This window comes from Petromyzon marinus, chromosome 4 (assembly GCF_048934315.1).
Source record: "Petromyzon marinus isolate PM22_M1 ecotype Great Lakes invasive population chromosome 4, UKy_Petmar_22M1.pri1.0, whole genome shotgun sequence".
NCBI lineage: Eukaryota > Metazoa > Chordata > Hyperoartia > Petromyzontiformes > Petromyzontidae > Petromyzon > Petromyzon marinus.
In genome coordinates, this window is record NC_133670.1 from 1,086,643 (window position 1) to 1,108,367 (window position 21,725).

Consider the following 21,725-nt stretch of genomic DNA (forward strand, 5'->3'; position numbering starts at 1 on the left):
CCGCTGTCGGTTCCAGGGATCGGAATCGACTCCTAACGGAATCGATTACGTGCGAGCCGACCAAGCGACGCTTATAGGCGGTGCGGCCCGGCCGTGGTGACCCCGCAGTGACCCCGCGGACCTCAGAGGAGCCACGTGGTGGGTGCCCCGGGGTCGTGGTCACGACGCCTGCCTCGAGAGTCGCGGGCGACGGGGCCCAGCGGTCGGAGCGTTCGAGAGTTGCAGAGGCTTCGCGGTTCAATTCCGGGAGACCGCCCCGGTTAATAACAACCTGGCCTCCCGCTCACGGCCACCAACACCCCTGGCGATTATCTGAACGGGTCCGGGGCCCTTCCCAAGGTCGACTCAGCCTCAAATGAGTACTTGGTGTGAGGTGTGTAAACATCCTCAATTGGGGAGACAAAGGCGGCCGGGCGTGTTTTTGGCGACCCATCTCGTGTGCCACAGTGCCGGCCTTCATAGGTGCTCGCTAACAGCAGTTGCCCCAACAGTCTGTTACAGGCTACACGGGGCATCTTTGTCCCCCCACCACAATGGCGTAATTTCTTAACGAGCTGGCCATTGTTTGCCGGCGTCACGGTCCAAATTGGACAAATGTGGCTGTGGTCATGCTGAGACTGCTGACGCTACTGCTGTGCTGACGCTATGCTGTGTGCTTCTGCTGCAACTGCTGGGTCTTGTATGCAAGAGCTTTCAGTGCCTGGGCCATGTTCAAATTAAATCATAATCTATACTCTTTGGTTCTATTCGGTAAAGTCACGTAGGTAAAAAATAAAACAAAAATCACGACGTTTCGTCCACAACACAAGCGGCCTTCATCAGGTGAAGGGACCAGACTGTCTAGAGGACAGCGCTGGAGTGAAACACAGCCACGCTCAGACCGCGACCTTTAAGCTGTGTGCGAGGAAACAAGGTGCCTTGACAAAGGAATTAGCATAAAAATTAGCATTTGATTGGCCGACTTAGCATGATGAACGGTGTAGAGGTGGTGTACATGCGGGTGAACATGCCGGTTGGCGAGGGGGGGAGGGAAAGTTTACCTATTGATGGTGTGAAAAGGGAATTTTTAAGAGCTGCGAAAGTTTGGGGTACCACTACTTGAAAAATATACTGTACCATTGAAAATTAGTTTAATGTTTGGTTCAATTTAGAACATCTTTCCAATGGTTGCTTAATTTGAAACCATCTTCTCGGTTGAAATTGTGTCTGTGTTTGTAGATCTGAATTGCCTCGTGAACAAATCTCTGATAAAAACCCGTGGGTTTGCAAAGGACCTTGGTATCGGAGAAAATTATATCGTGATCACCCACAGCGTTGTAACAGTGATCAGCTACGGCAGAAGAATTCGTTCTGCCGTGTTTCAAATCTGATTTGTGCTCGCGAATTCGGTCAGAGACATGTCGCTTTGTCTCCCCGATATAGCAATCACCGCAAGTACAACTCAATTTGTAAACCCCGGGGTACTGTAAGTCAAGAATGACATCCTTCACGGATGGGATCAGATCACGAATTTTGTGTACTGTATTGAACCGGACCTGGATCTTGTGTTTGTTTAGAATTTTGGATTTTTTTTTAGTAACGCCTGCTACATATGGTAGTGTGATGGTTTTGACCGAAGTATCAAGTGGTTATTTCTGTATGGCTCGCTCACCGTGCTCCGCTCGTCTCGCTCACCACCTTTGTCTCCCCACTATCACTTCACTTGCTTCGCACTCAGCGACTCCCCGTTCAGCAACTCCGCACACAGCGTCTTCAGCTCCGCTATCGCTACGCTCACTCCACTGCTAACTACTTCGTCTTGCACCATTGCTTATCCCGAGCTCTCATACTCTGATGGTGCATTGTCTTTGAGTTGTGCGCCTTTTGGCGTCTTCTGGTCCAACACCATGTGAGACGAGGCTCTAAAGAAAGCTGTCTCGGGTGTGGACCAATCAATTTCAAGGACAGTGCATACATTATCAGAGTTGTTGTTTTTTTATTCTTAGCTCTTTCGGTAAAGTCACGTTGAAGGGAAACAATAAAATAATAAAATATATATAAAACAATAACAATTCTCACGACGTTTCGACCATAACACAAACGGTCGTCATCAGGTGTGTCGGTTTGCAGACCTTAAACACGGTAGGACCAACACCTCGGCCGTGGCAGATCATTGTTATAATTCAGTAGGCTCACATGACATTGATTTTTCCAAGACAGAGGTTCTTTGTAAGCCATCTGGCTACCATGAGAGATTCGTTCATGAGGCTATCCACATATACAAGCACAGAGACAATTTCAACCGAGAAGATGGATTCTGGCTTAGCAATCATTGGAAAGATTTGATAAACCATTTCAGGTCTTAATTGATTGTTCACGCTTACAGTGGCTTTCAGACAGCATACATAAGAGGAGGGGCCTCTTTTCAGAACATAGATGGACTAGTCCTTCTAAATAAACTGCCAAATCGCTGCGCGTGGCGCTGTCGTTTTTTTATTATAAATAAATAAATACACCTTTAAAAATAAATAAATTTATGCAAACCGACACACCTGATGACGACCGTTTGTGTTATGGTCGAAACGTCATGAGAATTTTTATTGTTATATATTTTATTATTTTATTGTTTCCCTTCAACGTGACTTTACCGAAAGAGCTAAGAATATGAATTACTGCAGTCACGAAAGCTTTAAATCAAAATTTGTTGTTTTTTATTTGCGTTCCGACCGCAGGTATTGTGGTCAATGTAAACATGACTCCTTGTAAAAAAGGTGTCAGTTTTGTTGCCAGATAAAAGGGTAAAAAACCAATTATCATACTTCGTCTTGCTTCACACTTTGTCCAAACTCCGTCTCCAAACTCCGTCTCCAAACTCTGTTTCCAACTCCACGTCTTCCTCGTCCAGCTCCCAACTCTCTGTGTGTCTCCCCCAATTTATCCCCATTCTCATTATCGCTAATTAATTGGCCCGCGTGCCTCCGCACGCTTCTCGTCCTCAAACACCTGCCTTTCTCCAGACATCTCGGCGCCTCCTTGCCCTTGACAACAGCCACAGCCAATCACCGCCATTGCTGATCCTCTGGCTTAATTGGCCCAACCGTTACCTCATCATCCCAGCCTTTGCACCTGGCTGTCCTAACACGACCCACACTGTTTTCGCCTTCTCCACAGGCTGACCCCAGATAACCCAAACTGTCCGTGTGATCATGCAATCGCGCATTTTCCACAACACACCTTCATACTCCACTACACATGTAACACCAAACCCTAGAGCCATAGCTGGCTGCATGAGTCACTCCACAACAACAGGAGCATCAGTCGGTTTTATTACAAATCTTTAACAATACACAGGGGTGAACAACTCCCCAGGGGTTAGGGGTCCCGGGCTAGGTCCCGACACAGCCGGCTGCCCTGTGCTGTCTCCTCTGCCCCGGCCGTGGGATCAACCAACACGGCCGACTGAGGAGCACAGCCACGTCTAGCCTGGCACTGTGCTCTCTCCTATCCCTACCCTCTTGCCCCTGGCTCCCCGTTCCACCCTTCTCAGACCCTACTCTCCAGCTACGACCCCGCTTACGTCACGGGGTCCCCTTTTTATCCTTGAGGAGCCGTGATGTCACTCTGCTGCCCCGAGCGCATGACGTCACATCATCGCCCTGGACAGCACAAGTGACGCCACTTCCCCATTCTACTCCTCTACATTACCACCCCCCTGTGAAAAAAAAAAACAGCTGACCCGGCTGCAAGAAAACCCCAACCTTAGGGTAGCACGGCATCCCAGGCATCACAATAACAACAACCAAAAGTAAGACGGCTTCTTCCGGCCGGCAGTGCCGAGCGGGCGCCGGGGCTGGATCCGACGAACGGCCGCCCAGGCCATCACCGGAGCCGCATCCCCCTTGAACGGGTATGCGCTGCCGGCCCGCTTCCCCGTGTGGCGTCCGGCGCCGGTGCAGGTGGGCTGTCCGCAGGCAACAGGCCCACTGCCGTAGCCTCCGGTGGCCGGGGGGTCCTCGCCGGCGCTACTTGGAAGGGCCCTGGGGGCACACAAACAGGGCGAACGCCGCCCCCGTCAACAGGACCCGGCCGGACAGGCACGACAGACGCATCACCCGCCGACCTCCCCGGAGTTGGGGGTGGATCCCCCAGGGTAGATGGAATATAGCGTTTGAGCCGGGCCGGGTGCACTATCCACCGCCGGCGTCCGAACCGAATCCGGACGCACTGCGGCCGGGGGACTTCCACGACCTCAACGGGACCCTGCCAAGGGCGGTGCAATTTGGCAGATGTGCCAACTGGGTCCTGGGGACAATGCAGCCACGCTTTCTGGCCCGCTACCCACGGGAGGCCCGCTGCCTGGTGTTTGGGCAGCCGCTCATTAGCCGCCTGCCGGCCGGTGGAATTCTCGGCAGCGGCCTGCTGTGCCTCGCGCAGCCGGTCAAGCGCGACTTTCAAAGGGACCGGCACAGCCGACCCCTTCCTGGAGGACCCCACGTCCAGTTGGACGTGCACCGGGGGCTCTGGCTCCCTCCCGTACATTAAATAAAAAGGCGAAAATCCCGTTGAGGCGTGAGGAGCCAACCGATACGCTGCCAAGACCCCCGGGACGAACAGGTCCCAGTCCGATTGAGATGTGTTCACATGGTGGCACAGCATGGAAGTGAGGGTGCGGTTCAAGCGCTCTACCATCCCGTCCGATTGGGGGTGGTAGGGCGAGGTGCGGATTTTCTTGGTGCCAAGGAGGTCACACACCTCCTTGAGCAGCTTAGACGAGAAATTCCGCCCCTGATCCGTCAACAATTGTTCCGGCGCACCCTTGTCCAACACGTACCCCTGGATGAACGCCTCGGTGATAGAAGAGGCCGACTGATCGACCAAAGGCCATGCCACAGGCCAACGTGTGAGGTACTCAACGCCCACCAAGAGGTATTTATGGCCCCGTTGGGATGCAGGGAATGGGCCCAAGATGTCGAGCGCCACGAGTTCATTAACGCGAGAAACCCGGATGGACTGCAGCGGGGCCCGGTCCTGGACAACTGGGGCCTTCCTCCGCGCGCAGTCGTGGCAACCCTTCAAAATCAGTGCCACGTCACCCTCCACACCTGGCCAGTAATAGTCCCGCTTAAGGGTCAATAGGGTCTTGTGGTAGCCAAAGTGCATAAGCTTCTCGTGAATGGCTCGGGTTAATTTACCACGTAGGCTAGTGGGCACAACCACGCAATAGCGTTCCAATTGGGCATCCCAACGCATGAGGAGTCCGTCATGCACGGCGATCGCTGGGGCCGCCGACGAAGCTGAACCCCGGGCCGTACGTCCGACGCGTCACCATAGCTTCAGCAGGGAGGAATCATCCATCTGCAAGTTGGACCATACCTCCCGGGGGAGTCCCAGGCCGAAATCCGCGGATGTCGCCGCACCCGGGGGGGGGTGGCCGTCGCGGCCGATGCGACCAACTGGGCCGCGACGTCCCCTGGGGCCTTGCAATGGCTAGAGCCCAGGGCGCAAGCACACCTGCCACCTGCCGGCAATCTGGACAAGCCGTCCGCATTTCCATGCAGTGCCCCCTTTCTGTGGATTACGTCAAAGGGGTAATCCTGGAGCACCTCGAGCCAGCGGGACAGCTGACCCGAAGGCTGACCAATCCTCAGCGAATATTGCAGGGCCGCGTGGTCGGTTCGGACTGTAAACCGCCTACCGTACAAGTAGGGCCTATACAATTGAACAAAAAAAACTATGGCCAAAAGCTCCCTCCGAGTCACGCAGTATCGCTGTTCCGTCGGGGACAGAACCCGACTGCCGTAGGCTACCACCCTCTCCACCCCATCGACCACCTGGGCCAGGACTGCCCCAATGCCCATGTCGCTGGCATCGGTGTCAAGCAGAAAGGGCTTCGAGAAATCGGGGTACCCCAAGGGCAGCGCATCCGCCAAGGCCGTGTGAAGCGTCGCAAAAGCAGCCTCCTCCGCGCCCCAGTAAAACCTTTGGCCTTTGGCGGAGAGGGCGTGCAGCGGCTTCGCAATCGTCGCAAAATCGCGGACAAACCGGTGATAGTACGATGCGAAGCCGACGAAGCTACGCACCTCCGCGACAGATGTGGGAGTCGGCCACGTCCGGACACAAGCCGTTTTCTCCGGGTCCGTGGCGACACCTGACGCACTAACAATGTGTCCCAAATATTTCACTGATGGTTGTAGCAAATGGCATTTCTGGGGTTTAAATTTCAAGCCCGCAGCGCGCACTTTGACGAACACAGCCTCGAGGCATTGCAAGTGCTCGTCAAACGTACACCCAAAAACAATAACGTCGTCCAAGTAGATTAAACAAGACTCCCACTGCAGCCCCGCCAAAACCATCTCCATGAGACGCTGGAAGGTGGCTGGGGCCGAATGAAGACCCATAGGAAGCCGATTGAATTCGAACAGCCCCTGGGGCGTGCGGAACGCTGTCTTGGGTCTAGAGGCTTCGTCCAGCGGCAATTGCCAGAAGCCGGAGAGCAAATCTAGAGTCGAAAAGAACCGCGCGCCCGAGAGGGCGTCCAGGGAATCATCCATGCGAGGCAATGGATATGCGTCAGCCACCGAGATCTTGTTCAATTTACGGAAATCGACGCAGAACCGGAGACTCCCGTCCCGTTTCTTGACTAGCAATTTGGGAGCACCCCAAGGGCTAGTGGAAGGGGAGACGTTGTCCACCGCCAACATTTCGTCGACAGCTGAGCGGACATGCTCCTTTTCTGCAGGGCTAAAGTGGTGGGAATTAAGCCGAATAGGGGCTGAGTCGCCCGTATCTATGTGGTGTTCCAAAAGAGTAGTGCGACCCAGATCAAATTTACTTTGGCTAAACACATCGGTGAACCTCTCGATGAGTTCGCGGAGTTGCTGACGCTCCCCGGTGGACAACGAGGCATTCTCGTCGCACAACGTGGCGATCCACGATGCGTCGGAGTCCCCCGCGCGCATCACGCCCGCCACGACTCCTCCATCCGGGGCAGCGCTCTCGGGTGGGGGAGCCGGGGTCGCGTGTGCCAGGACGGCACCGGCCGGGATTACGATTGGCGTGGGCCCCGAATTGAGGACCTGTAGAAAAAGGTCCTGGCCCCCCGACACGGCCGTCAAGGCGCCCACCAATCCCATCGTCCTTGAAAAGTAACTCGACGGGGACAGGAGGATACCTGTCTCCGTGGAGCCCCCTTCGAGCGGTCTGCGCAACCTAAGGGGTAGCAAGAATTGTGATGCCGGCGGCATGGTCACCGCCGCCCTATTCAAGGCCCGCACACTGGCAACCAAGGGAGACAGGACGGTAGGCGATTGTAGGAATTGCAGCCGCCTCCCTGATGGCAATTCCACACAGCCCTGGTCAACGAGAATTCGAATGGGCATTCTAGACAAAAAGTCGGTCCCCAAGAGGCATGGAACTGCCAAGGTCTTGGAGACCAAAATAGGCCCGGCCAACTCAATCTCGTCCACCCGAACCGACGCTATAACTTGGCCCAATATGCCCAAACTGCTGCTGTTCGCGGCGACACAAGCCCCACGAACCGGCCCTAACGGACCGACGCTGTGGGGTAGGAGCTTGAAAATGGCCTCTGAAATAATGGTGGCAGATGCCCCCGTATCCACCAAGAGGCGAACTCGCACCCCCTGCACGCAACCCGCCAACGCTGAGGAGCCAGCAGCTGCCGCCACCATCCGATGCGCCAGCGCGTTCCAGTGGCGGGTCAGCCTGGGCCATCCAGTGGGTGACAATGGTGGTGCACCCGACCCCTCGAGGACAACCCCCTGACGATGAGCCCTAGCCCCGCTAGATGCATGAGGTGAGGGGGGCGGCCGCGCGGGTGATGCGTCGCGACTCGCCTGAGGCCCTGGGCTTGATGCCGATGAGGGTCCGGGAGGAGTTGGAGCCCCCTTGCTGAAGGCCCCCGGGGCATTCCTACACCCCCGCTCAATGTGGCCCTGCTGACCACAGCGGAAGCAGGTGACCGTGGCAGTGTCCTGCAGGCGGGAAGGTCCCGGCTGCCCCCGCTGCTCTGGACGGCGACCACCCGCCCCCCTCCCGCGACGACCGGGCATCGCCAGGGCCGCGAGGGTGTCCACACCCTGAGAGGCGGCCTCCTCTTCTGGCGCCGGGATCCCCACGCACGCCGCCATTCGGGGCTGTTGGCACGGCGACGGATCGATCTGCAGCCGCAGCCACAGCAACCTCCCGCGATGCGGCGAGGGGCGGCGGCGTTGCGGCCTCCCCGGGCCACGCCGTAGATGCGGCGAGGTGTGGAGGCGCCACAGCACCCGCAACCCACCTGTCCGCGGCGCCGTACGGAGCCATGGTGCCGGCGTGCGTGCCTGCGGCGGCCTCTGTATCCGCGGCATCCACCCGCGACGTGGCGTGGTGCGGCATCGTTGCGGCCCCCGTGGGCCACGCCAGAGACGCGGCGAGCAGCGGCCGCGTTGCGGCCCCCCCGGGCCACGCCGTAGACGTGACGAGGTGCAGAGGTGCAGCAGCGGCCGCTGGCAACCCCGCCGGCGCGGCGGGATGCGGAGGCGCACCAGCGCCCGTGGCCCACCTTGAAGGCGCGACGAGGTGCGGGCCCGCGGCATCGCCAACAGCCAGCCCCGCGGCCCCGCCCGTGTGCTGAGCCGCGGCAGCCCCCGCGGCCCCTCCCACAGACGCGACGAGGGCCGGCGGCGCTGCGGCCTCCGTGGGCCACGCCGCAGATGCGGTGAGGTGAGGAGGCGCAGCAGCGCCTGCGAGCCACCTCGCAAATGCGGCGGCATATGGATCCGCGGCCCATCCCGCCAACGTGGCGTGGTGCGGTGGCGTTGCGGTCCCGGCAGGCCACGCCGCAGACGCGGCGAGATGAGGAGCCGCAGCGGCGCCCGCGAGCCACCCCGCAATTGCGGCGGAATCCGCGGCCCGGCTCGCCGGTACGGCGAGGTGCGGAGCCGCGGCAGCGACATCCGCGGCAGCGACATCCGCAGCCAAGCTCGCAGCCACGGCGAGGCGCGGAGCCGCGGCGGCATCCGCAGCCGCATCCACGGCAGCCACTGCCGCAACAATGGCTGCCGCTTCCAGCGCCGCAACGGAAATTACGTCCGCTTGCGGCTCCCCCACCAACATGGCCGCCACCTCCGGCGGCGCATGAAAAATGGCGCCAACTTCCAAATTGGCGGGCGGCAAAACAGCGGGAATCCGCCGGTGCCACGCGGAGTGTGGGCCGGATGGGTGCGTCCGCGCTCCCACCTCTGTAAGGGCGGCGGTGAGCTGGTCGATCGCCCGCAGGAGCAGCTGCGACCGCTCCTCGGCATCGCCCCCCAACACCGGGGGTGGTGCGCTGGGACTCCCAGCCGCCGACACCACCTGCCCCGCCGAGTCCATCTCCACGACGACGGACTGCCCCCGGGTCGCAGCAGGAGCCTCCCCGACGTCGTCAGCACTCTCCTGGCGTCCCGCCGGTGGATTCTTATGCCGCCCGCCCGATTTAGGCATAGCGACGGCAGCGTAACCACTCCGGACACCGGTTGTAAAGGAGTTCCCGACGACTCACTCGGAGGCTAAGGTAAGGTAAGGGCTTCCGCCAAGGTTTTATTACAAATCTTTAACAATACACAGGGGTGAACAACTCCCCAGGGGTTAGGGGTCCCGGGCTTGGTCCCGACACAGCCGGCTGCCCTGTGCTGTCTCCTCTGCCCCGGCCGTGGGATCAACCAACACGGCCGACCGAGGAGCACAGCCACGTCTAGCCTGGCACTGTGCTCTCTCCTATCCCTACCCTCTTGCCCCTGGCTCCCCGTTCCACCCTTCTCAGACCCTACTCTCCAGCTACGACCCCGCTTACGTCACGGGGTCCCCTTTTTATCCTTGAGGAGCCGTGACGTCACTCTGCTGCCCCGAGCGCATGACGTCACATCATCGCCCTGGACAGCACAAGTGACGCCACTTCCCCATTCTACTCCTCTACACATGTTTCAATGCACCTTTAAGATCAGCACACTAAATCAAAATACAGATAATACTTTGCAACGGTCATCCGGAGCGAAACATTTTATTTTATTTTAGGCCACTGAATAGCAGTGGCAGCTAGGGGTGTACAACTCCTCTAGAGCAGTTTTGAGTGAATATCTCATAGGTAGTGATTCAAGTTGCAGTTTATTGGCAATAGCATTCCAGACCCTGGGGGCATCAATAGCAAAGGCCCTTCCTCCGGTTTTTGTACGGCAATAGGGAATGTGAAGCTGGTAAATGAGCGAAGACCTGAGGTCAAATTTGTTCTTTGAAACAGAGAGGAGATCCAGCAGGTAGTCTGCGGATTTTTTTGTAAGTACATCGTGAATAAATAAGATCTGGTGCACAAGCCGTCGAACATTAAGAGATGTTAAGTTTGACCCAATGTAGAGATCACGGTGGTGAGTCCTATATGGACAGTTCAATGCAAATCTTAAGGCCGAGTGATAGATGGAATCAAGCTTCTTCAGTACAGTACTTGAGGCTGATTTATACACGATATCACAGTAATCAAGTAGAGGCAGTATGGTAGCTTTTATCAATTCCAAATGGAACATAGGGGGGAAGCAGTGCTTGTGTCGATACAATTTTTTTTCTTTTTACCAATATAATCAGGATGACCCCAAGATACTTATAGATCTTGACTTGCTCTATTTGATAATTATTTAAGGAATGTAATTGGGGAAAAATAACTTCCTGCTTTAGTCCCTGTGAGAAGCATAGCACCTTGGTTTTGGAGGTATTCAGGACTAGCCGACCGTGCTAATCGTAGGTGTGGGAGGACAACAAACTAAACATAAAAAAATGTGTTACAGTTCAACAAAAAAGGGAAGCATTGTTAAATTCATAAATAAGAAATATTGTACATTTGCACGTGAAGCTATATAGTTCCGCGGTTCGGTTCGCAAGTGCGAGTTCGCGTTCGCAAGCCGGATGTTTACAAAAATGTATATATTTTTTTGTCTTTCAAAGCATAAAGGACTGTGCTTTGAAAAACACAAATCCCCCATATAGCCTTAACAGGCTGTTGGAACTAGTGTTGTGAGCAAGTCGCGTCTATGAAGGCCGACACTTGGGGGTGGGTGGCCAACACCAAGCCCAGCCGCCTTTGGCTCCCGAGTGGTGCTGTTTGCACACTGCACTAGATACTCATTTGAGGCTGCATCGACATAGGAAAGGCCCAAGACCGGTTCAAATAATTGTCAATGGTATTGGCCGTGATCAGAAATCAAACTCGGGTAGCTGGCTTTGTAGCGCAGCGTGCTAACAGCTACTCTACCGCTCCCCACAAGTTCACCACCGTCGAGAACACATCGTTGATAACCATTACAGTCATCATGTTACAGTCATTAATGTACATACTCCCCCGAATAAGGAATCGCCATAACTACCTCCGCCAGCAGCCACTCAGCTATAAATTACTGCATTGCAAAGATGGTCACTCCATCGCGTGCTTTCAGATGCACTTCTGCGGCTGTCTGGAATGCTCTTCTGATATTAGCGAGTCACTGGAGCTATGCACTTTTAAATCTAGATTGAAACTAATTTCTTGAAAACGTATTTTTGTGTTTAGTTTTTTGTCGTTCCCCAGCACCTCTGATTAGCACATTTGGCCTTGTACGGTGCGAAAGAAGTTCAACATACATAGATGTAGACCACTGCAATAGCCACCACACACAATGGGGCTACTCATCGTCACCTTGAGCCAACTGCTGCAAACAACAGATCTAATAAGACTGTGTGCTGTTGCTAAAGTGGCCCTCAGGGCCACAAAGTCCAACAAGGCACCGGGATACGTTGGTCTGCATCCTGAGTTCCAAAAGAATGTGGGACTATATGGGCAACAATGGCATGCAAACAATCGTCACCGTCACACAAAGGACGGGCAAAATCTTGAAAGCATACGAGAAAGCCAAATTCATCACCATTTTGAAATTCGGAAAACCGAAGAACTCGCCCTCCAGATACAGGGCCAATATTTATCTTGCACTTTCACCTCCATGCTGATGGAATGTGCTACATTTACCATTTGGGCTTCTCCAGATCCATTTCTTAGATTCCTTTATTTGAAGGTGTTTATTACTTTCGAATCTTTGCTGGCTGTGAACGCTAACAGATAACAGGGACTCTATCAATTCGGTGCCAATCTCTGCACTTTTAATCCACTCTGCATTTAAGTCTTCCCCTTACGACGTCACAAAGTCCCACCAGCCTCGCCCCCATGGGATTTCATGGCATTTTTCTTCATGCTGGTGGTGAATTTACACGAGGCGTCTCTCGGGCATAGTCTTCCCAGTGCGAGGGTGTGCCAATGTGCCCCCCGTGCCACCTCCTATGTGCGTCTGTAGCTCGCCGGCCCCGCGTCTCCCCCCCCCCCCCACGTTGTTTGTTGTTGTAACTTGCTGACCCACCCCTCCTGGACATGTCAAAAAGAGCTTCATAGCTGATCAGATTTCCCCAGTCTAAATAAAGATCCTGATTCTGAAAATACTATACACCGTCAACTTTCACAGTGGACATTAACGGTGCGCAGCAACAAAATCCTCCTCCGAAACTACTGCAGGACACCGTAGCGCCTTTCTTTGTGGTGATCACCTTGGACTATAACAGCAGCGGTCAATATACCAAGCACTGCCATCCATGAGATTAATCTTAATGAGCTTTGCATCCATCAGCGAGCTATGTCTTTTAACAATTACCCGGCTTCAACCTTGTAATATAACGTAAACGTAAAGTACTTGCGCCATCTATTGGTAGGAGTCCATCTGTGTTTAATGTACGCATTCTAAATCAGGGACTTTTATTTGCCATCAGGTTTAACGAGAATTTTATGCTTGTGTCAGCGTTCTGATTTCTCCTGAGAGCCATGTAAGATCTTCTGTGATCCACCCAGGGGTCGCGATCCACGTGTTGGCCACCATTGAGCAATAAGAATGGCGAGAATACTAAAATATAATTCGCATGTGGGAGAAAACTGGAGATAATCCACGTCAAAATCTACGTGTCAAATACAAATCCACACACTAAAAAGAGAATTTCACTCGAAAGGTCGGTCTGCACAGATGCGTTCACAGTCCCACTTCCTGCACTGCCTTCTCCCGGGCGCCTACGCAGCCTGGCCGGCTCGAGACGCTCACAAGACTCGCCTTCCCATAAACTATTTTTTTTATTAAAACTGTTTCCATTTTCATTTATTTTGTATTTACTACTTAACTTTCTTATGCTATTCGTTGCGCGAGGTTGCACTTCATTTGGCTGCTTTCAATTTCCACAATTTACTTTGCTCAGTCGGTGTTAAACGCCAAGGGCGTGACGAGTTTCTGTTTTCACTCCTGTTTGCTCTATGCCCCCTGTACCGTTCTCATTCCATTGTAATGTGCACCGATGCCTACTTTATTGAGGGCGATATTGGCACGTAAAATAAAGACTGATTGGTTTAATACGTAGGCGTTCGTAACTAATTGACATGACAAACCTGGCGGGTTGACAACACATTTATACTTAAGCGATCTAATCCAAAAACACAAACCTTTATCCGTCGACCCTCGCTGCAGGTCACAGCTTGGCCACCGATGGCGTCAAGCGGCTGCACGTGTGCGAGGAGTGCGGAAAGGGCTTCACGCACGGCCAGACGCTGAAGATCCACGCGCGCACCCACACGGGCGAGTGGCCGCACGAGTGTGAAGAGTGCGGCAAGGGCTTCGCCTTTGTGTCATACCTCAAGAGGCACCGGACGACGCACATGGGGGAGCGGCCCTTCGCCTGCAACGTGAGCGTGTGTGCGCGGGCGCACCGCCACCGCTTGCTTCACACATCACCACCGTTACACATACACAGGAGAGCCACACTGACTCACAGGACTCTTGTTCAAGAGGGTCCTGTATTGGGTTTTTTATTTGAACCCTTTCCCGATCCAAGACATCTGCACATTGCAGGGTGGGGTCCCGTTCATCGCTGAATCTCGGAACACGCAAGTGGCTCAGCGTTGATTTTATTAAAAGGCACACATACGTCATCGGAACCGGAAAGGGTTAAGATGTTTTCAGCCAATTAACAAGTTGTGTTTATTTTTACAAGTGGGAGGAAACCCACACCGTACGCGTGGGGCCAACACTCGATCCCTGTACAGATGGAAACAGATGGGGATTAGTCCACTTGCCGCACTGCCTTCTGGTGAGCCAGACCTTGACGCTCATGGGGAGTTTCACAACACTTGTGCGGTGATCCACCAAGCCTTGCCTCCAGCGCTGATTTACTGGCCACGTACACAGCCACCACCACCCAGCTAATTACGATTATGCTCGTTTACCCAGCAGAGCCTCAGGGAGGCTTATATGTGCTTAAATAATAAATTTATCATTCAGTGTATGTGACCTACTATGATACAGGGGTATCAGAAATGTGGGCAGTAACAAAGCAAATGGAAAAAAAGGCTGAAACGTATGGAGATGAATGTTGGGAATTACATCGAGAGAAAAGTGAAACACATCAATCGCTTGTGTTGTACTCGGGTGTTTCAAGGACTCTGTGGGTGATGTTGCTGCTGTATGTATTTTTTATTGGGTAATTTACATGGAACCTTTCAGCATTGGGTTTTTGTAACCAATACCAGTTACACTGTACTTTCTATGGGTAAAAACCCATGCAGAACAGTGGGAGAGAACATATAACTCCACACAGAACGGCGCCCAAGTCAGGAATCGAACCTAGGACTTTCTTACATCTGAGGCGCCGCCCAACAGCCGGATGCAAATCATGCCTCCAAGCCGAGGCGCCACAGTGGCGAGATGTTACCTCGGCTGGTATACCGGAGGTCCTGGGTTCGATCCCAACCCTGAGACCTGTATATTTGGAATGTATTGGTTCCCTCTCCCCGTGGAAGCATGGATTTTTCTCCGGGTTCTGCGGTTTTTCCCTCTACGTTTAGAATCAACATGCGTTTAGAGTAGTTGGCTGCTTTAACTTTCCAGATAACCCACTTCGTTGAGCTATCATTTGTGGCCAGGTCGCTTCTGAAAAAAAGAGCTACAAAGCTCAGTGGGTCTTATCTGATAAAACTAAAAAAAAAATTATAGTTTAGTTTATAATGTGGGAGACCGTCAGATGTGGCTTTTGTGAACGTCTGAGATCGTGCCAGTGATCATCGCCTTGTTTGCCAGGTGTGTGGCAAGAGGTTCTCCCAGATCTCGACACTCAAAGCGCACCTGAGGACGCACACGGGGGAGCGCCCGTATGCATGCACCGAATGTGGCAAGCGCTTCCTACAGAGCTCGGACCTCATCAAGCACCGCGTGACTCACGAGAGGGCAGCCCTACACTTCTGAGCGCACCTGTGATGGAGCGCGCACTCATAACTCGTGCCCGAGCGCGAGGCTGTACGTGGCTTTGATGTGCAATATGCTTGCGTTTTGCTTGGCTACGCGTACGCCCATTCGGACTGCACAACCCCTTGCGTTCACATGCCGGGCACTGGTGGCTATTTCATTATCGTATCCACGCGGGTTTACCTAGCAAAGCCTCACTGAGTCTCAAGGCTGTTTCCGGAGGGTCTTTCCAAGTTTTTGTGGTAGGAGGGCGATGTTGCCACTGCGTGTAGTAATTGGCAGTGCTGTATAATTTTTCATCATTGGGATTGTTTGGCCAATACCAGTTACATTTTGCGTGCTTTTTTACTTTCAGCTATCACTGGAAACCAGAGAACCCCAGAGAAACCCATGCAGAAAAGGGGGAGAGAGTGCAAACTCCACACAGGAAGGTGTCCGAGTCGGAAATCGAACCCAGGCCCTTCTTGCTGTGAGGCACGAGTGTTACCACTGCCACACTAGCCTGCCACTACGCAAATTTATAATGCGCCACTGTAGAGCAGAGGGTTGGTGGATCAATGTCGTTTGCGAAACTCCCTGCCCAGTCAATGGGCGTCGAGGTTGCCTGGCTGGCCCAGGGTATGACAGTTCAGCGAGTGGAATAAGCATACCCTTCATTCTCGCGGGTTGAGCTATCGCTATTTTGCACCAAATTAATTAAGGTACATTTTCACCGATCGTGCCCCTTTGGCTCGACCATTTGCGGTTGACCGCGAGATTCCTTGTACACTTCGTAACTGCACTGCTCGCAATGTTGCTGCCGCGGAAGAACAGACGCAGTGCCGTGTTGACTCCATCTTGTGCCTCCTAAGCGGCCCATCGCGGGTCCCAGGTCACGCGGTGTTACCAGACTTCAGTAAGGTTCAGCCGGACGATTTTTCTTCTTGTAGTGTACAGTACTGTAGACGGATGTCTATAGTATTGTACACTATCTTGATTTGAAGCTTTCGTGACTGCAGGAATTCATACTCTTTGGTTCTTTCGGTAAAGTCACGCAGATATAAAATAAATCACGACGTTTCGGGTGCAACACAAGCGCCCGGAACGTCGTGATTTATTTTATTTTATACCTACGTGACTTTACCGAAAGAACCAAAGAGTATTGTACACTACGTAAATTTTTTCCATTTTATACATTTACCGTACAAGTTATATTTAACACAGTAGAAAATATTGATCATTCAAAATGCTGCGTGTTCAATGTTTCAGTTGATATAACATAAAAAAACGAGGGGTGGGTGTCATATTACAAACCATGAACCAAACCCTGTTACCCATTTGCCTTTTGAGTTTATCGCAAACGGGCTGATTGCGGCCAACCTCAAGATCGTAACCCCTGCGATGGGCACAAGTTTTCTTTACCCTCTACTTGTACTCAAATGCATACGGGGATCAAGCGGCACTCTCCCTGCACACGTAGGTACTCCGGTTTCCTCCATGTGTATAAACACGAATAGAATTGGCCAAATATCCAGATATAGGACCACAGAGCTCGGGAAATTGTTAGCACTAGTTTCTGGCTGCTTTCCTGTTTGCCAGTGGTTTCTGTCCTGTTTGCCAGTGGTTTCCCATGCCTCTGAATCGCTGTTTTGGAAAGCGAATGAAAAACTGCGTTAGTTGCAAATTCCGTATCGAATTTTGCATGTGTCTGTGGGGTGCGCTCTCGGAGAGGAGATGAAACGTGAACCGGAGCCGACTGCAGGACGGGTGGCACTGAGTGGTGAGAGAGCCGACTCACAAAGGTTTGCAGAGTTCATTCTGGCTCGAGGGTGACTCGGCTTTCATCTCTCCCAGGGAAATGTGGACCGCAACTTGGTAAGGGGACTCGTCCATTTTGGATAGACTGGCTTCCACCATGGGAATGTGGAATTTTCACCACAGAGCTCCTCTCGTGATGCTCGTGGTGAATTCCAAGAGATGAAGGCGTGGAGATGCTGCGACTTGACCGATTGTTGACACGTACATTATCAAAGTCCTTTTCGTTACCATTTGAGAAATGTCAGTGAATGTGGAGTGGTCATAGTTCAGTGTAAAGATCCAGAGTAGCAAGTTGTGTCTTGACCGACCAGCTGACATTGCACTCACAGAAATGGTGAGCAGTCCGTGCGATGTTTTGTCACCAGGACCCATTCTCATCTCAACGTACTCCATTAAATAAGACTACGGAGATCCTCTGTGTCTTGAAAAAGCAGCATTATCAGAGTGAAGGGGGATTTGCCCCCAATCACTTAAGCAACTTCACACGATGGCCACTTAAGCCCTCATTGATATCACCCGAGTGTCAAGTGAATGTCGTACCCGTAATGTATACTTTTGGGTTCAATCGCGTAAATATAAATGTCGTAAACCCACTTCCATCCGACACGGGAAGATGTCTTCACAATTCTGGCAATAGCCTGACAATACTAGTTGTAATTACCAGCGAAACGTCGTTAACTCAAATTAGAAATGAGTTGTGGGTTTGCTCTCCAACAACCGATATGCTGCTGAAGAAGTCAAAAATTGGCACGTTTTCTTCCACGTGACAAACCTTACGAACTGGCTACGTCTGGTGGAGGAGAGTTTGACACATTTACGCCATTTAACCCATAGACGTTATCACGAATATTGGTCACAAAAGCCTACGTGTGAAATTGAATATAATACCACGAAATTCGCTTGGTTGAACTTTTGAACGCGAGGTCAAAGTGAATCGGCAGCCAATCGGGGGTTAGCGTGGAGCAAAAGGGGCAGCCCCGAGGTCTCCGAAAACGTGGAGCTCCACGTAACATCACGCCCAACGTTCAGCTCCTCCAACGTGACGGTAGGAACACCCTCGCAAGTCAGATGACAGTGCAACTCGATTACCCAGGACAGTCCGAGTGTCTCAAGGCCAGGGTGTGCGCCAGCAAGTATTTCGGTTTTGCCAAGGCCCCTGCCACGTGTCTGACCCCACGAAAAGGAACTCCAATGTGAAAGACGAAGCGGGGTCAAAGAGAGGAAATAGACAGGAGGACATGAGCATGTTGAAGCAATTGAACAAATTTGAACTTGACTGATGATGATGTAAAGCAACCTACCCACGTTGACGAACGTAAACCGTTCTCAATTGGTACATACGACCTGCAGTGACGGTTAGAAACGCGGGCACTGCTGAAGAGCACGGAGCGCAAGTTGAAAAATGCACCGAGTACAAAGGATGTGGTCAGCTTATGCAATGAATGACTTTCGAAGGACATTGACATCTGATGATCGTGGCTTGGAGCCCTTCATCCAGCAGTGGATAGATCACGTCTGCTTTATCAGAAAAATACATCCCACAATAAGTGCTAGTAAATCAAGTTTAATATAATTCTACAATCTAATTTTCTACTCATTTACAGACAAAATTAGACTTCTGAAACGAGCCCGCAAGAATCGGCATTCTTGATAACAACCACTGTGCGCGGTGTTCACACAACGCATTTTAACTACAACGCGGTTCTCCCATTCGGGAACACTTCTCAAAACGTGGAACGCGCACCGCTGTAACACGAAACGCGCACCATTATAACGTGGTCGACGTTTAACTACTCTCTTGAGCTGCACGGCTGAGTGGAGTTACTTGTAATGATACAGTAACATGGTAGCATACCCTCCAGTTTCTCTTATAAGGTGGTTATTTGTCCTGCCTTCTCACTGTCTGGTACATCGTATCTCGCCAAATTTTATCGTTACTTTATGGGGAAATTGTTTTTGTTTAATGCGTTTTTTGCGTCACGCAGCACTTTCAGGAATGCACCGATCGCGTTAAATGACGGCTTACTGTACTCATTTTGAGCCAGACACCAAGTGTTGATCAAAGCTAGACGCTGGCCCGTTCTCTCCACCAAGCTGCGTCCATTCTTCAGACCAAGTGTTTGGCGTGAGCCCGTGGTGTCCAAACACAACTCTTTTTTGCCATCGTTGGTCATCTTGGCACAAACCTCCCAGCAGCGTTTGCCTCTTTGTCACCTTCAGCTTCTTGTTCACATTCAGTGAACAGCTACGACATATCCAATAACACATGTCAACTCTTTGTTTTTTTTCGGTAAAGTCACGTATAAATAAGAAATAATAAAATAACATAATAGCGTACGACGTTTCGGTTGAAATAGCGTGATCAACCGGACTATGCGTTAATTGTGTTTTGACCGACCATCTGTGTTGCTTTATATGGTTTCCAAAATTTTGCTAAACCCTGTTTTTCTGGTATGCTTGTGTCCCCTGTTGTATCTGTGTTAGTTACCCCTACTTGGGTGTCTGTATATACATCTGAGGTTATGCGTTTCCCCTCTCTCATAAATTTAGCTCTTCTGTACCTGATGATGGCTGCTTGTGTTGCAACCGAAACGTCGTACGCTATTATGTTATTTTATTATTTATACGTGACTTTACCGGAAAAAAAACAGAGTAGTTCCTGCAGTCACGAAAGCTTCAAATCAAGTCTGAACACATGTCAAGTTTACACCAGCAAATAAGGTACTTGGGGCCAATCCATTGCTGGATGAAGGCCTCCACACACTGTGTCAGGTTTGGGGGGGACTATCTCACCGGACTTTACCACTCTGATGAAAGCAGTTTAGTACTGGTTCAGATACCACTCTTCACTTGTTGCGATGAGGAATCAAACTCGGGTTGCCTGGTTTATGGCGTACTGCGCTCCCTACCAGACTAACTTAAACAACAACCATTATTCCAACAGCCTACCACAGCGCGTCTCCAACACCACCTTTCCACTGCACGGTAATACATGCCAACCCTGACTTGTATTATGCCGCTGTCCCCCCATGATTTTGAAAGTGGGGAGCAGTATATTGAACGATCGCTCGTCCCTCTTGCTTCAACTCGCCCCGAGCTCCGACCGTGGTGACTCCGTTGTCATCAAGGGTTCACCAAGACATTCGTTGTCATCTCCGAACTAATTGAGCGTATTAACTCCACACAGTGATCAATTACAACACGTGTGAACGTTCAATCTACACAGCCGTAGCCCAGCATACTTTATTTATTTTTGTAAAAAAATGTATAGCCATCATCACCTTGTCTTTACCTAATGTCCTGCCCAGCCAACGTGCCCTGCCTGGGTATGTCAGGGAGGGCTGTGATCAAAGAGAGGGAGTGGAAGGGATGGAACAGAATAATATGAAATGCGATAGACACTTATTTGCACATTTGGCATCGGGACCAAGCTCATTTGTGCAGGCAAGCCTAGGACAGAGTGGGAATGGCTGGGCACCATTTGAAGTGGTCGCGAACATTTTATCCGATAATTTTTTGACTACAATATGTGCAATGCTCGATATCATTCATCGACAGGCACCGTGATTCATTTACATAACTCGATTGCTCCCATAAAAACATAATTTTGGTTCATAACGGCAACTAAAGGCTGATTCAAAGACAGTGCCTTTAGTGGTTTTCAAATCTCACCATGAGGATGGATGGACTACAAACTGTACGCTGCTGTTGCTGGAGATCCCATGTTTAATTTGTAGTCCCACATGTAACATTAATCTCAAAACGCTGTAGAATTTGTGACGCATGCACAAATACCGCTCGGAGGCATGGGATACCACGGGCAAGCGAGAGGGCAAACCAGAACCGGGCGCAAATAATTACCCGAGCTCCATGGTCCTACATTGGGATGTTAGGCCAATTCCAGGCCCTGCCAACCCTCAACTCCCCAGACGCCGTGGTGCACAGGAGCGACATTTGTCCCTGTGTAGAAGGAGGAGACGAAACGTCACACGGCTCCTCGCGAGTCCCCCTCGCTCCCTCATCCCTCCACCCGTTCAGGGCTGCGCCACGGCAGAGAGCTGCGTGCGGATGCGCCCCAGCGTATCCAGCACAGTGTGCAGTGTCTCGCGTCCAAGCTCCACTGTGAGCGGCCCCGTCCCCTCCGCACCCTCCAACTGTACATGCACAACAGCAGTTTATGACTCGTGTGAGTGTGCGGGTGGACACGTGAAGGTCCGAGTGTGTGTGGGTGGACACATGAAGGTGTGAGTGTGTGGGTGGGCGAACACGTGAAGGTGTGTGTGGACACATGAAGGTGTCAGTGTATGAATGTGTGTATGGGGACCGGTAGTGTAGCGGTTAGCACGCTGTGCAAAGAACCCAGTGCCCCAAGTTCGATTCCTGCTCATGGCCAACACCAGTGACGACTATCTGAACTCGTCCTGGGCCTCCCCTAGAATGACTCAGCTTGGTATGCTGTGTAATAATCACCACTAAAGAGACAAAGGTGGCCGTAATTGGTGCTGACCACTCATCCCCTCGTGTGCCGTGCCGGCCAAAGGTGCCCGCTAACAGCACAGTCTGTACAGGCTATGGGGGATCTTTGTTACTGCTAAGGGCGTAAGTAACTCTAGATCTCACCTGTAA

The 21,725-nt window shown here is 52.1% G+C and overlaps 1 protein-coding gene and 1 long non-coding RNA gene across 3 annotated transcripts in view; one reads left to right on the forward strand and one right to left on the reverse strand.

Annotated features, from left to right (window-relative positions):
* Nucleotides 1-19,664, forward strand: LOC116938850 (uncharacterized). Of its 2 annotated transcripts, none has more exons than XR_012930333.1 (3): nt 1-373; nt 13,533-13,747; nt 15,138-19,664. It is a non-coding gene; the product is annotated as an uncharacterized LOC116938850 (long non-coding RNA). The 2 variants fall into 2 exon arrangements; XR_004402337.2 differs by having other exon boundaries at nt 7-138.
* COMMD9 (COMM domain containing 9) overlaps nt 18,648-21,725 on the reverse strand; it is a 9,605-nt gene continuing 6,527 nt past the window's right edge. Inside the window, exon 6 of the mRNA XM_032946567.2 lies at nt 18,648-21,253. Coding sequence (XP_032802458.1) covers nt 21,134-21,253 — 120 coding nt within the window. The 3' untranslated portion in view covers nt 18,648-21,133. The remainder of the gene's footprint in view (nt 21,254-21,725) is intronic.